Genomic DNA, 12,563 nt, shown 5'->3' with positions numbered 1-12,563 from the left:
AAAAAAAAAAAAAGACACTAATTAATATATAATACAAATTGAGATAGATGCTATGAAGAAAATCAACAGGATGTTATGAGAAAGAACAATGGAAGGGAATTACTTTGGATTTTAGGGAGACTTCTCTAAGGAAATGATATTTATTTAAGCAGATAGCTAAAGAATGAGAAGTCAAGTTAGAGGGAAACTACATATGCAGGTGTTTTCAAAATACTGAAAGAGGGCCAGGGTGGCTAAAACATAGTAAGCAGAGTAAGCATAGTAGTTGAACTTAGAGAGGAAAGTAAGAGCAGACAGATCATGGTAGAAAATTGGGATTGTAATCCAAGTGCAATGAGGAACAGAGAACTAATGTGATCAATTATATTTTTTATATACCTCATCTGGAGTTGGTATGGAGAATGGGTTGGAGGGGCTTAAGAGCAGAAAGTGGGAAACCAGTTGTTGTAGTCCAGGTAGTTGATAATGAAAGATTCAACTAGGTAGAGTCAGTAGAAGTGGAGAGAAATTAGTGAATTAGAGATACACATTAGATGTAAAAACCAACAGGTTGTACTCATGAACTAGATTTAAGAGTTGGGGGTAGGGGAAGGGAGGAGAGGGAGTAATTAAGGAAAACTCCCATGTTTCTGCCTTGAGCAACTGGGTGAATAATCATGCCATTTACTAAGATTGTGGAGAAAGAAAGAAAAAGAACTGGGAGAAAAGTCAAATTATAGATATAACTTTGAGATATCCTATAGGCTGAGCACAGTGGCTCACACCTGTAATCCCAACACTTTTGGGAGGCCAAAGTGAAAGTATTGCTTGAGCCTAGGCGTTGGAAACAAGCCTGGGCAACACAGCAAGACCCTGTCTTAATTTAAAACAAAAATGGTTGGGTGCAGTGGCTCACGTCTGTAATCCCAGCGCTTTGGGAGACTGAGGTGGGCAGATCATGAGGTCAGAAGTTCAAGACCAGCCTGGCCAACTTGGCGAAATGCTGTCTCTACTAAAAATACAAAAATTAGCTGGGCATTGTGGTGTGCGTCTGTAATCCCAGCTACTTGGGAGGCTGATGCAGGAGAATTGCTTGAACCTGGGAGGTGGAGGTTGCAGTGAGCCAAGTTCGTGCACTCCAGCCTAGGTGACAAGATTGTCTCAAAACAAAACAAATATATATATATATATATATATATATATATATATATATATATATATATATATCTTGATCCTTGAACCCAGGAGGTAGAGATTGCAGTGAGCCGAGACTGCATACTCCAGCCTGGGTGACTGGAGACTTTTTTGAGACTCTGTCTCAAAAAACAACAACAAAACAGATATATCTGTGTCTTTTTTATACAAAAAAGGAGATATCCTACAGATATATCAATAGAGAGATAAAAGAATCTGAAGCTTAGAGAAAAGTTTTAACTTAGGAATATAATTTAGGAATCACCAGCATAGAGATGGTACTCAAAGTCAAAGAATGGATGAAATTACGTAGATAGAGACTAATGAGAACTCCAGGACTGCCCTTGAAGATTCCAGTATTTATAAACGGGTTGTGGAGGAGGAACTAACAAAGAAGGCTTAGAAGCAGCAGCTAGAGTGTAGAAAGAAAATCAAGTGTTATGTGATTTTCTTTCTAAGAAATGAGCGTGTTTCTAGAATGCAGCAGAGTGATCAACTGAATCACATGCTACTGAGAGTTTGAGTGAGATTCAATTTGGTAACCTAAACGTTGTAGGTAGCCATGATCAGAGATATTTCAGTGGCATGGGAATGGAGATGAGGCTATGGAGACAGCACAAGCAGACAAACTATGAAGATGAGAAAAGAAGTGAGGGAAAACTGGAGGAGGATGTGTGGTTCAGGAAGGAACTTTTTTTTTTTTTTAAGATAGAAGGTATTAAATCATATGATGTGCAGTAAAGAATAAACTAATAATACTATAGAAAGAGAGGAAGATCAGTGTGTGAAGTGCAAAAAAGGTGAGAGGGGATAGGATCCAGGGTGTATGTATTAGCCTCTGATAGATGAGTCACTTTTTCATTTTACAGATGGGAAGAAAATTGATACAGAACCAGGTAAGTTTGTAGGTTTGGCCATTCACTTTACTCAATGTCATCAGTTGAAAATGAAAGGTTTGAGGAGAAAATAATGGAATATAATAGTCATTGTGGGGGCTAGAAGTGTCTGAGGGAAACAGATGCCAGGCAGGCAGGGATTGTTTAAAGGTACTGTGATTCACTTAAAGGGAAAAGAAATGCGTTGCGTGATTTTCTGCCCAGCAGCCTTCATGCCAGCACAAGGTGAATGGTTGGGTTCATGCAGAGTTGAGGTTTTGATAGGTGAGTGTGACAGAGTGGTGCTGAGGGGCAAAGGAGGTGGGAGACTGGCAAGGGAGGGACTCTTAAGCTGGTTAAGGAAGGAAGTGAATTGGAGGAAGCAGATTGGAGGTCTCTGAAGTAGACCTGAAACATTTGAGCAAGTGAGCTGGAAGCATAGGAGGTAATGTAGGGGAGTGGGTTGTGGTTTTGAAGTGAGTGGGAACTCAAGGTTTTGAAGTAAGTTTCTTGTGATATTAGTTTCCTATAACTGTGGGATGTATGGCTGAGGTGGAAGAGAAAGGTGGGAGACATCTCAAGGGAGTTAAATGGGTCATCCACATGAAAATCGCTTTATGTCAGGTATTAGGGAAGAAAGGAAGATTGTGAGCCAAATGCTGAGAGCTGCTGGTTGGCTATAGAAGGAGAAGGATGGTAAAACCAGGTGGCACTGAGCATCAAAGGAGAAAAGATTTTACCAAAAGAGAAGCAGGGGAAAGAATGGTCTGCAAGTAACAGAGGGGCTACAAGCTAGGCTCTGACTGTGTCTTGTGACACTATGTATGTGGGATGTTTGGGAAAAAATAGCTTCATTTTGGAGAGGCACAAGGAAAGCAGTGTTAAGGGACAGTAAGCTTTCAGAGAAGGTTAGGTAGGAAAGGGAGCAGTCAGAAGTCTGAGGCTCTTCTTAAGAGGCTCTAGGAAGGTGGTCACTGTTTGGCTAGCAACTGTACACTCGGCCTGTCATATTTAAGTATTTGTTCAATGAATTAATGAATAAAAGAGAAGAGCTTAACTCCTCATGGTCAATTTTTAAATTGAAGTAAAATATACATAAAATCTACTTATTTTAACCATTTTAAAATGTTCAGTTCTGTAGTATTAAGTACATTCACATTCACTATTGTGCAACTGTCACCACTGTTCATCTCCAGAACTTTTTCATCTTCCAAACTGAAACTGCTTACCCATTAGACATTAACTCCTCATTTCCTCCTCTACTCCCCCTGACAACCATAACTCTACTGCCTCTATGAATTTGACTATTCTAGGTACCTCATATAAGTGGAATCATACATTTGTCTTTTCATGACTGGCTTATTTGACTTAGCGTAATGTTCTCAAGGTTCATCCGTATTATGCCTTTATTAGAATTTCCTTCCTTTTTAAGGCTGAATAATATCCTATTGTATGTAAATACAGTGTTTTGTTTATCCATTCACCTGTCAACGCATATTTCTGTTGCTTCCATCTTTGACTATTGTGAATTACACTGCTATGAACATGGGTGTGCTAATATTCTCCTTGAGACCCTGCTTTCAGTTCTTTTGGGTATATACCCAGAAGTGAAATTGCTATATCGTACAGTAATTGTTTACTCTTTTTGATGAACTGCCATCCTGTTTTCCACAGTGGGTGTACCATCCTATTCCCAACGGTGCACAAAGGTTCCAATTTCTCCACATCCTCTCCAACACTCGTCCTTGTCTGTTTTTTATTTTTATTTTTATTATTTTTTGAGACAGAGTCTCACTCTGTCGCCCAGGCTGGAGTGCAGTGGTGCCATCTCTGCTCACCGCAACCTCTGCTTTCCAGGTTCAAGTGATTCTCCTGCCTCAATCTCCTGAGTAGCTGAGATTACAGGCACATGTCACCACCCTGGCTAATTTTTGTATTTTTTAGTAGAGACAGGGTTTTATCATATTGGTTAGGCTGGTCTCGAACTCCTGACCTTGTGATCTGCCCACCTTGGCCTCCCAAAGTGCTGGGATTACAGGCGTGGGCCACCATGCCCAGCCTGTTATTTTTATAATAAATCCTTCTGGGTGTGAGGTGGTATCTCACTATAGTTTTGTGTTTTCCTAGTGATTAGGGATGTTGAGCATCTTTCGCATATGCTTATTGGTCATTTGTTTTGCTTTAGAGAAATGTCTACTTTAGTCCTCTGCTCATTTTTTTTGATGATTGTTTTCTTATTGTGGATTTACAGACCCCTTTATCAGAGATATGATTTGCAAGTATTGCTCCCATTCCATGGGTTGCCTTTTTCACTGTTGATTGTATTGTTTTATGCAGTTTTAAATTTTGATGTGGTCCCATTTATCTATATTTTCTTTTGGTGCCTGTACTTTTGACGTCACTTTCCATCAAATACAGAGTTCATCAATGAAATCATTGCCAAATCTAAAGTGAGTCTGTCCTTTCCCCATAAAATGGTCTTAAAACCCTTCCATAGATTAATGTCTGCCTTTATGTGAATGGTTTTAACAACTGAGAAATGTATTACAATGTCTTTGATCATCCATTTAAGCTTTATCAAATAAAGATTAGTGCTTCCCTACCTTCCAGTGCCTTTTCTCCCTACTCCTGTCACCTCCTCACATCACTCTTCCGCTTCAAAACTATAATGACTATTTCAGTAGAAGACAAATTTCTATAGTTCCAAACTTTAAAATATAAACATCAACATGCTTCTTCCATTGGCCCTGATACCAATGTTTGTGCATTAGCTGAACCTGCTTTCTGGGTTTCAGAAAACAAGGGTCAGATTTCAATAATGATTATTGAAATACTCTACTGAACACGTCATAACTTAATTCTTCAACTTTTATTTTTCACAGTCACATGGGCTCAGGGTTAATTTTTAAGATTCTAGTAAAGTATTTTAGTTGAAAATGTGATTTCATATTTGTCATTTTAAGGAGTATTTGTCATTTACACTCTATTATCTTCTTCATTTAGGGGCCACTGTATTTTGTGTTGCTCCGAATGCAGTATTTCCATTTGAACTGTATAATGAAGAATACTTAGAGCAAAGGGATCTCTATCTGACTCAGTGCCAACAACAGCTGGAACAGTTTATTGCCACATATGGACCTGGGACAACTATTTTCTCTAGTGATGAATAAGCAATTTGAGGAATTTTTGTTCATTCCTACCTAAGCAGTGGAGAAAAAGTGTGAGTATTTTGAGAGTGACTTTGAATACATGCTTCCATAATACCGTGTACAGGAATATATTACAATACTATTTTAAAAAATGCAAAATATAGTCCCCTCAAAATTGCTAGCAGGATAAATACTAATCCAAACCTCTAAAACCAACAGAATTTTAAAACATAGAACAATGTGGGCAATTTGAAATGATAAAGTTGTCAAGGAGAATGCTATAAAGAAAAACCGTATGGTTAGCCCAGAATACCAGTGGCGAACAGATAAAAATGTAAAGAATGTTGCAATCTAAGCAATATGAAAAATGGCAACCTTTATGTTAGTTCACTCTAATGTCACAAGATGGCAATAACTCTTTACCTACAAATGATTCTAAAACATTTTTCTTCCACTTGTGAACTTGCTAAACTGATGAGTAAATACTTTAAACGTGAGCTTTAAATGTAAAGCCTTTTTACACTTTATTATTGACATGTCCATTACATACCACTGTTTTAGAAGCCCTAAATATGGAGTCAGGAAAAGCCTTGGAAATTTTCTTTAGGTATATGCCAGGTTAAATGAAAAAATACAGGGAACCAAGGAGCCAATAACTTATAAATTGGCTCTTTAATCCTAACTGGTTACAAGAAAGGTCCCAAAAGGCAAATAAACCAATTTGCAAATCTAGTCCTCATTTTTGGAGAGAAGATACCTGCTTTGAAAAGATAGTGGCATTGGCCCAGCAAGGTAGCTCCTGCCTGTAATCCCAACACCTTGGGAGGCTGAGGTGGGCCGATCATGAGGTCGAGATCGAGACCATCCTGGCCAACATGGTGAAACCCCGTCTCTACTAAAAATACAAAAATTAGCTGGGCGTGGTGGTGCATGCCTATAGTCCCAGCTATTCAGGTGCCTGAGGCAGGAGAATCACTTTAACACAGAAGGCAGAGGTTGCAGTGAGCTGAGATTGTGCCACTGCACTCCAGCCTGGCAAGAGGGAGACTTCGTCTCAAAAAAAAAAAAAAAAAAAAAAAAAAAAAAAAAAAAAAAAAAAAAAAAAAAAAAAAAAAAATAGATAGGGGCACCATGAAAAAACAAACCTATTTTGTAAAATTTATAAATCCTTTTTCGTTCAGTTTTCATAACTTTAATAAGATCAGTTCTATTCACAGAAAAGCAGAATGTCATTACCAAATTGCCACTTTGTTAACCAAGATGCTACCATGCATCAATTCTTTCAAAATTGGTCCCTTCATAAGGCTGCTTAACTATGCAGCTGGACCTCTCCCACTCTCCAGAGGAAGTTGTTCACTACTACTGAATACCTAACTAGTAGCAGGGACTAAACAGTATTAGTTTTCAGAAGACAAAGGTAGTGTTTTTGGTTTTTGATAGGGTCTCAGGTCGCCCAGGCTGGAGTACAGTAGGGCAATCTCCGTTCACTGCAACCTCCACCTTCCAGGTTCAAGCAATTCTCCTGCCTCAGTCTCCCAAGTAGCTGGGATTACAGGTGCGATCCACCACAACCAGCTAATTTTTTGTATTTTTAGTAGAGATGGGGTTTCCCCATGTTGGCCAAGCTGGTCTCAAACTCCTGACCTCAGATGATCTGCCTGCCTCAGCCTCCCTAAGTGCTGGGATTACAGGTGTGAGCCAACGCACTCAGCAACAAAGGTAGTTTTCAACAAAATATTTACATATTACAGTTCTATAAGGTTAAGACCTTTGTGTCTCAAATACTACATTTCAAACATTTCTGGCTCTGTATGGGGTGAAGTCAAAACACATTCCTACTTTATAAAATTAGGATCCTTTTAAATTTGAAAGTTTTAAAAACTTTTTTTGAGACAGGGGCTGTCACCCAGTCTGGAGTGCAGTGGCAACATCTCAGCTTCCTATAGCCTTGACCTTGCAGTCTCAAGCAATTCTTCCACCTTAGCCTTCCAAGTAGCTCAGACTACAGGCCCATGCCACCACCCTGGGCTACTTTTTACATTTTTTGTAGAGGTGGGGTTTTGCCATGTTTCCCAGGCTGGTCTCAACTTATCCTCCCATCTCAGTACCTCAGTTTCCCAAAGCATTGGGATTACAGGGGTGAGCCACCATGCATGGCACAAAAATGACTTTTTATTCACTTTATTTATATAGCTGTCACTCAAGCTGGAGTGTACTGATGCAATCACAGCTCACTGCCACCTTAGTCTCCCCAGCTCAAAGGACCCTCCCAACCTCAGTCTCAAAGAGGGCCACTTCCATACAAAAAATTAAATGTTTACATTTCTCATTACAGGGGTTGCATTTACTAAATCTTTATTTCAGTATCTAAAAAGTATAAGCGTACATTCAGAAAGATAAAACAATTATGGGAGTTAATACATTAATATTAAATATGATGCCAATGGTGTTTTAAAAGTTATTGGATAATTAGAAGGGAGTGGGGTGAAAAATTACTTAATGGGTACAAACTACACCATTCAGGTAATGGCCGCACAAAAATCTGACTCCAAACTACTTCATATACCCATGCAACCAAACTATACTTATACCCCACAAGTCTATACTTGAGGGAATTGACTAAGATGTTGCTATATAGGTTTTACATCATTTATCACATGCAAATTATAACCTTGGTAAAAGTAATTTATAAGCTAGTACTCAACAGAAGATTTAGCTGTAAGCCTTCACTCACCTAGATATAAATTCAGCTTTAGAATTCTTACCAATTTAGTCCTGGACAGACTGGCCTGTTCAGTCTTATTTCTCATAACATAGCATATTGCTTAGTTATTATGTGTACTAGTATTAGGATGACTTTTTGTTCACAAAGATGAAAAGCAAACAATAAAGGTGAAACGATTGCTATTTGGCATTAAGAAGTTTTAAGAATCCAACCACCTGGCACAACAGCAGGCTCTGAAGGGGAGGCTAAACAGGGAACCTAGAGGTACAAGCAATGTCTCCCCACCTGTTCGCCTCAGTGAGAATCACCACCCACAAATAAGCCAATTACTGACAAGATTGTATTCTTTCAAGTATGTTAAAAACAGGTCTGACTAGTGACTATGAGAATGAAGCTCTTTAGAGCTGATTTAAAAGAAAACAATTTATTGTTCAGCAATTTAAACAATTAGCCAAACACATATTTTCTCCATAATTTATTGTGATGTTTATCAACATCAAATAAAATACTCATTTCATCATTACTTCTGTTCATGTTTTCTTGACAGTCTTCAATTTTCTTTCCAAAATGTTGCATGCCACACCTCCAAAACAAAATCAGAAACCAACAGTGAAAATCATTCCATACTCAAAGTTCTCATATAACCTCAATATTAACAAGTGCCCCTCAAAAAATTAATGTTGAGAATATATACATGCAAAGGCAACTTCAACAAGAATCAGCCCCCACCCTTTGGAGTTTATCATATCAGATACTTTCTGAACTATCAGCAAATACAGCTGCTTGACAAATCACACTTACTTGAGGCAATGAGGCAGAAGTATTTTTAAACTTCTTAAACACGACAGCGAAGAACATTCATCTACAGCAACCTATATGCTAAAGAAAAAGAATATTCATTCACCCTTCTTAATTAAATATTGCCTTACATACATGTCAGTAATTAATCAATGAAAATTACTGGCATCTCAGTCTTAAAAGTATTTCTTCAAAGACACCCTCAGCTGGGTAAACGGCAAAAAATAATTTAAGTCATCATTGTGCCAGCTATTAATCCTATCTGTCAAGAATACATAACATTAATTTTAGGTACCTCAATACATGCTGTGTGATCCTAGTAGTTATTTCACAGACTTCTACAAGTTTTTGGAAAACATCTGTCATGATGACCTTCATACATCTTCAACTCAAAGGCTTTCTTGCACCTGGAAATTAAATATTACATTTTGAATTCCCATTTTTATTTGCATTTGTTTGGCATCTTATATGTACAATTGGTCCAGGGAGAGAATCTCATTAGGTACTTGCAACCTACCTTTCAGACTCCTAACCCATTTTTTAATAAAAAAGTGCTGGCTGGGTGTGGTGGCTCATGCCTATAATCCCAGCACCTGGGGAGGCCGAGGAAGAAGAACTGCTTGAACCTGGGAGGCAGACACAATTGTCCTAGTGAATACACAGCCACTGCTTTTCTGTCTCACAGCTTGACCAGGATGCTATAAGCCAGGTTAGATGTATAAAAACTGGCATGAAGACTTTCACCTAAAAAGATTATATTGGCAAATCTAGCAGTTTTTAGAGCAGAGATACTTATGTTGGCATTTTTACCGGACACATTCCTGTAAAATTTAGTCCCAAGTTAACCGAAAACTGCAAAGGGCATGGCCTGGGCAAAAAAAAATCATACAGCACCCCAGGAGAATAACTAATTGCCAGATAGCAATAGGAAATGACTTGGAACTAGACAACTACATGGAAAATTCTATCTTTACAAAGCTTAAAAAATACTACGCGGGTGGATCACCTGAGGCCAGGAGACCAGCCCGGCCAATATGGCAAAACCCTGTCTCTACTAAAAGTACAAAAAATTAGCCGGGCATGGTGGCACATGCCTGTAATCCCAGCTACTCAGAAGGCTGGGGCAGGAGAATCGCTTGAACCTAGGAGATGAGATTGCGCCACTGCACTACAGCCTACACGATGGGAGCGAGAGTCCATCTCAAAAAAAAAAAAAAAAAAAAAAAAAAAAAAAAAAAAAAAAAAAAAAAAAAAAAAAAAAAAAAAAACAAAAACCCCACAAAGCTTAAAAGATATTTATAGAGATGCATATACATAATGAAACTGCTATCCCACCGCCTCCTCCCGGAAACGAAAAGACTGGCACAAAATTCCAGATGGTGGGTACCTCTGAATAGGAGGCAGGGGAATGTAAATAAGATACCCTAGTATTGGTAATATTATCGTTCTCAAATGGATCGGTGGAGTCTTTTGTGTTTATTATGCTTCAGAACTTCCCTGTACTACAAATTTTATTAAATATTTAGTTTGGAAATTTTTAGCACTTACCAGTGAAAACAGAATTGAAGCTACTGAAGCCTCAAAAATAAGAATACCAAAAATATTTTAAGTAAAAGCCATGACATTCATCCTCTTGACAGTTAACGATTATTTCAAGACGAAGCAATGCATTTCAAATTTGAAGGGAATAAATAAAAACAACTATACCAAGTCTCACTGATGAGCTATGCAATTTTAAAATTTGTTTCTGTGGCCGGTCGCGGTGGCTCATGCCTGTAATTTCAGCACTTTGAGAGGCAGAGGCGGGTGGATCATGAGGTCAGTTCAAGACCAGCTTGGCCAAGATGGTGAAACCCCGTCTCCACTAGAAATACAAAAATTTGCTGGGGGTAGTGGCGGGCACCTGTAATCCCAGCTACTCGGGAGGCTTAACCATAGAATTGCTTGAACCCGGGAGGCGGATGTTTCAGTGAGAGGAGATCGCACCACTGCACTCCAGCCTGGGTGACAGAATGAGACTGTCTCAAAAAAAAAAAAAAGAAAAAAATTGTTTCTGAATAGCTAACAGGTTTTTCCAGCCCCCCAGCTGCTGACCCGGTTTCTTCTGTATTATGTCCAGAAATACACGTCTCTATGTAAATGCAATAATCTCTGTATGTAGCAGGCAGTTAGCCTAAGGGCCTTCTATACTTTCACGTGTTGCTCTCCAACCTCCAAGCCTTGACTTTAGAGCGTATTACAAATACCGACTAGCTCTATGAATGGGCCGTGACTAGTACTGACTCTGTAAACGGTGCTTACTAAATTTCAAAGCCACTCACAAAGTACGGTTAAATAAGGGTCATCCTGACATCTAAGGGATAGTCACCTCCCCATTTATAAAATGCTCCCTTTTAAGGAAAATAAGCTGCCTAAGAGCCTGAAACCGCCAAGGCCGCACGCACAGCTTTGCTGGGTACACAAGAGAGAGCTGGCCAAGGCCGGGTGGAGCACAAAGCCCCCGGCGGTCCCTTGCAGGGGCCTCCTTAAGTCAGGAGGCCCTTGACCAGTTCCTGAGCAGAGGACAGTGAAGCGGTGATGACGGAACAAGGTCAGGTAAGCCTCTCAGGGTGGTTACTCTCAAAACGCGACTGCGCAGATGGCTCAGGGAGTAAGCTCGTGGACCTTGGGGGCGCCGGGAGTGTAGCCTTTTGGCCTACGCAGCCGCCGCCCGCTCCGCTGGCGCCTGGGGAAGGCACAGGGGGCCGCGCTCGGCACCCACATGGCCGGAGGAACCCGCGTAGCGGATGGGGAACTAAGACCGCAATCACTCTCACCTCGCAGAGCCCAGCAACTGGCCCTCAGGCTCCGCCGCCGCCACATCAGCATGATCGACGGCTCTTTCCACTTCTTACTTCCTCGCCGGCCGCGCAGGAAAGGAAGCGCAACATCCGACGGCCGCGTTTAGGCACTCCAGTGGCCCCGCCTTTTCCGGTACGCGGCCCCGCCCCTCCCCGGGTGCGTAGCGGGGCTGAGTGCAGGGGCTTGCGGAGGCGGTTAGTCCTGCACGTTCGCTCTCTTCCTTGATAGCGCTGTGCGGCGCCGCCCTGTGCCACACAAGTTTATGTTGGGGACTTTGTGACTTCCGCAGGGGCTTTTCAGGCTCAGGAGTATGTCTGCTAGGGTTAATCAATGATTAATGTACCAGTTTGCAGTGAATGCAAAAGAGCAGAATATGCCCTAAAAGGCAGGGCGCGGTGGCTCACGCCTGTAATCCCAACACTTTGGAGGCCGTGGCGGGCAACTCACCTGGGGTTACGAGTTCGAGACCAGCCTGGCCAACCCTGTAGTCCCAACTACTCGGGAGGCTGAGGCGGGAGAAATCACTTGAACCCAGGCAGCGGAGGTTGCAGTGAGCCGAGATCGCACCACCGCACTGCAGCCTGGGCAAGACTCGTCTCAAACGAACAACGACAACAAACACACACATATATATAGCATTCATAAATCAGTTACCTACCTTGTTTATGAACATGTTATAGTTTGCTATTGATTTCTATGTCTTATTACTCCTGTTTTTCTCAGTCATTATATTATGGAATCTTGGCTGCAAAGCACTGGGCTTGGTGCTGGGCGAGAAAGGTTTAAGATCTTGTTGCCAGAAACAATACACATGAAAGCATATAATCAAACAATTGAATCCGTTACAGATAGGTCATCTCTCCTTTAACTTTTTTGATTTTTGGTTGGTTGGTTTTGTTTTTTGAGACAGGGTCTCCTTCTGTTGCTCAGCCTGGAGTGCAGTAGTGCAGTTATGGCTCACTGAAGCTGCCACCTTTTAGGATCCTCAAGAGATCCTCCCAC

At 40.7% G+C, this 12,563-nt stretch overlaps 1 protein-coding gene, 1 long non-coding RNA gene and 1 other non-coding gene across 4 annotated transcripts in view; 1 reads left to right on the top strand and 2 right to left on the bottom strand.

The window, feature by feature from the left end:
- Positions 1–5,971, top strand: part of MCMDC2 (minichromosome maintenance domain containing 2) — a 51,079-nt gene extending 45,108 nt beyond the window's left edge. The window contains exon 14 of the mRNA XM_017509148.2: positions 5,052–5,971. Coding sequence (XP_017364637.2) covers positions 5,052–5,218 — 167 coding nt within the window. The 3' untranslated portion in view covers positions 5,219–5,971. The remainder of the gene's footprint in view (positions 1–5,051) is intronic.
- Positions 5,972–8,330: 2,359 nt separating this feature from the next.
- LOC108289634 lies at positions 8,331–11,685 on the bottom strand. 2 transcript variants are annotated; one of them, XR_005196953.1, is made up of 4 exons: positions 11,537–11,685; positions 9,016–9,127; positions 8,724–8,801; positions 8,331–8,505 (listed from the first exon to the last, which is right to left on the bottom strand). It is a non-coding gene; the product is annotated as an uncharacterized LOC108289634 (long non-coding RNA). The 2 variants fall into 2 exon arrangements; XR_001819247.2 differs by lacking the exon at positions 8,724–8,801 and having other exon boundaries at positions 11,537–11,673.
- Positions 8,882–8,970, bottom strand: LOC119468293. The gene has a single exon (XR_005196959.1). It is a non-coding gene; the product is annotated as a small nucleolar RNA SNORD87 (small nucleolar RNA).
- Positions 11,686–12,563: the final 878 nt, after the last annotated feature.

The sequence above is a fragment of the Cebus imitator genome, unplaced genomic scaffold (assembly GCF_001604975.1).
Source record: "Cebus imitator isolate Cc_AM_T3 unplaced genomic scaffold, Cebus_imitator-1.0 Scaffold407, whole genome shotgun sequence".
NCBI lineage: Eukaryota > Metazoa > Chordata > Mammalia > Primates > Cebidae > Cebus > Cebus imitator.
This window is presented reverse-complemented; position numbering and strand designations above follow the sequence as displayed.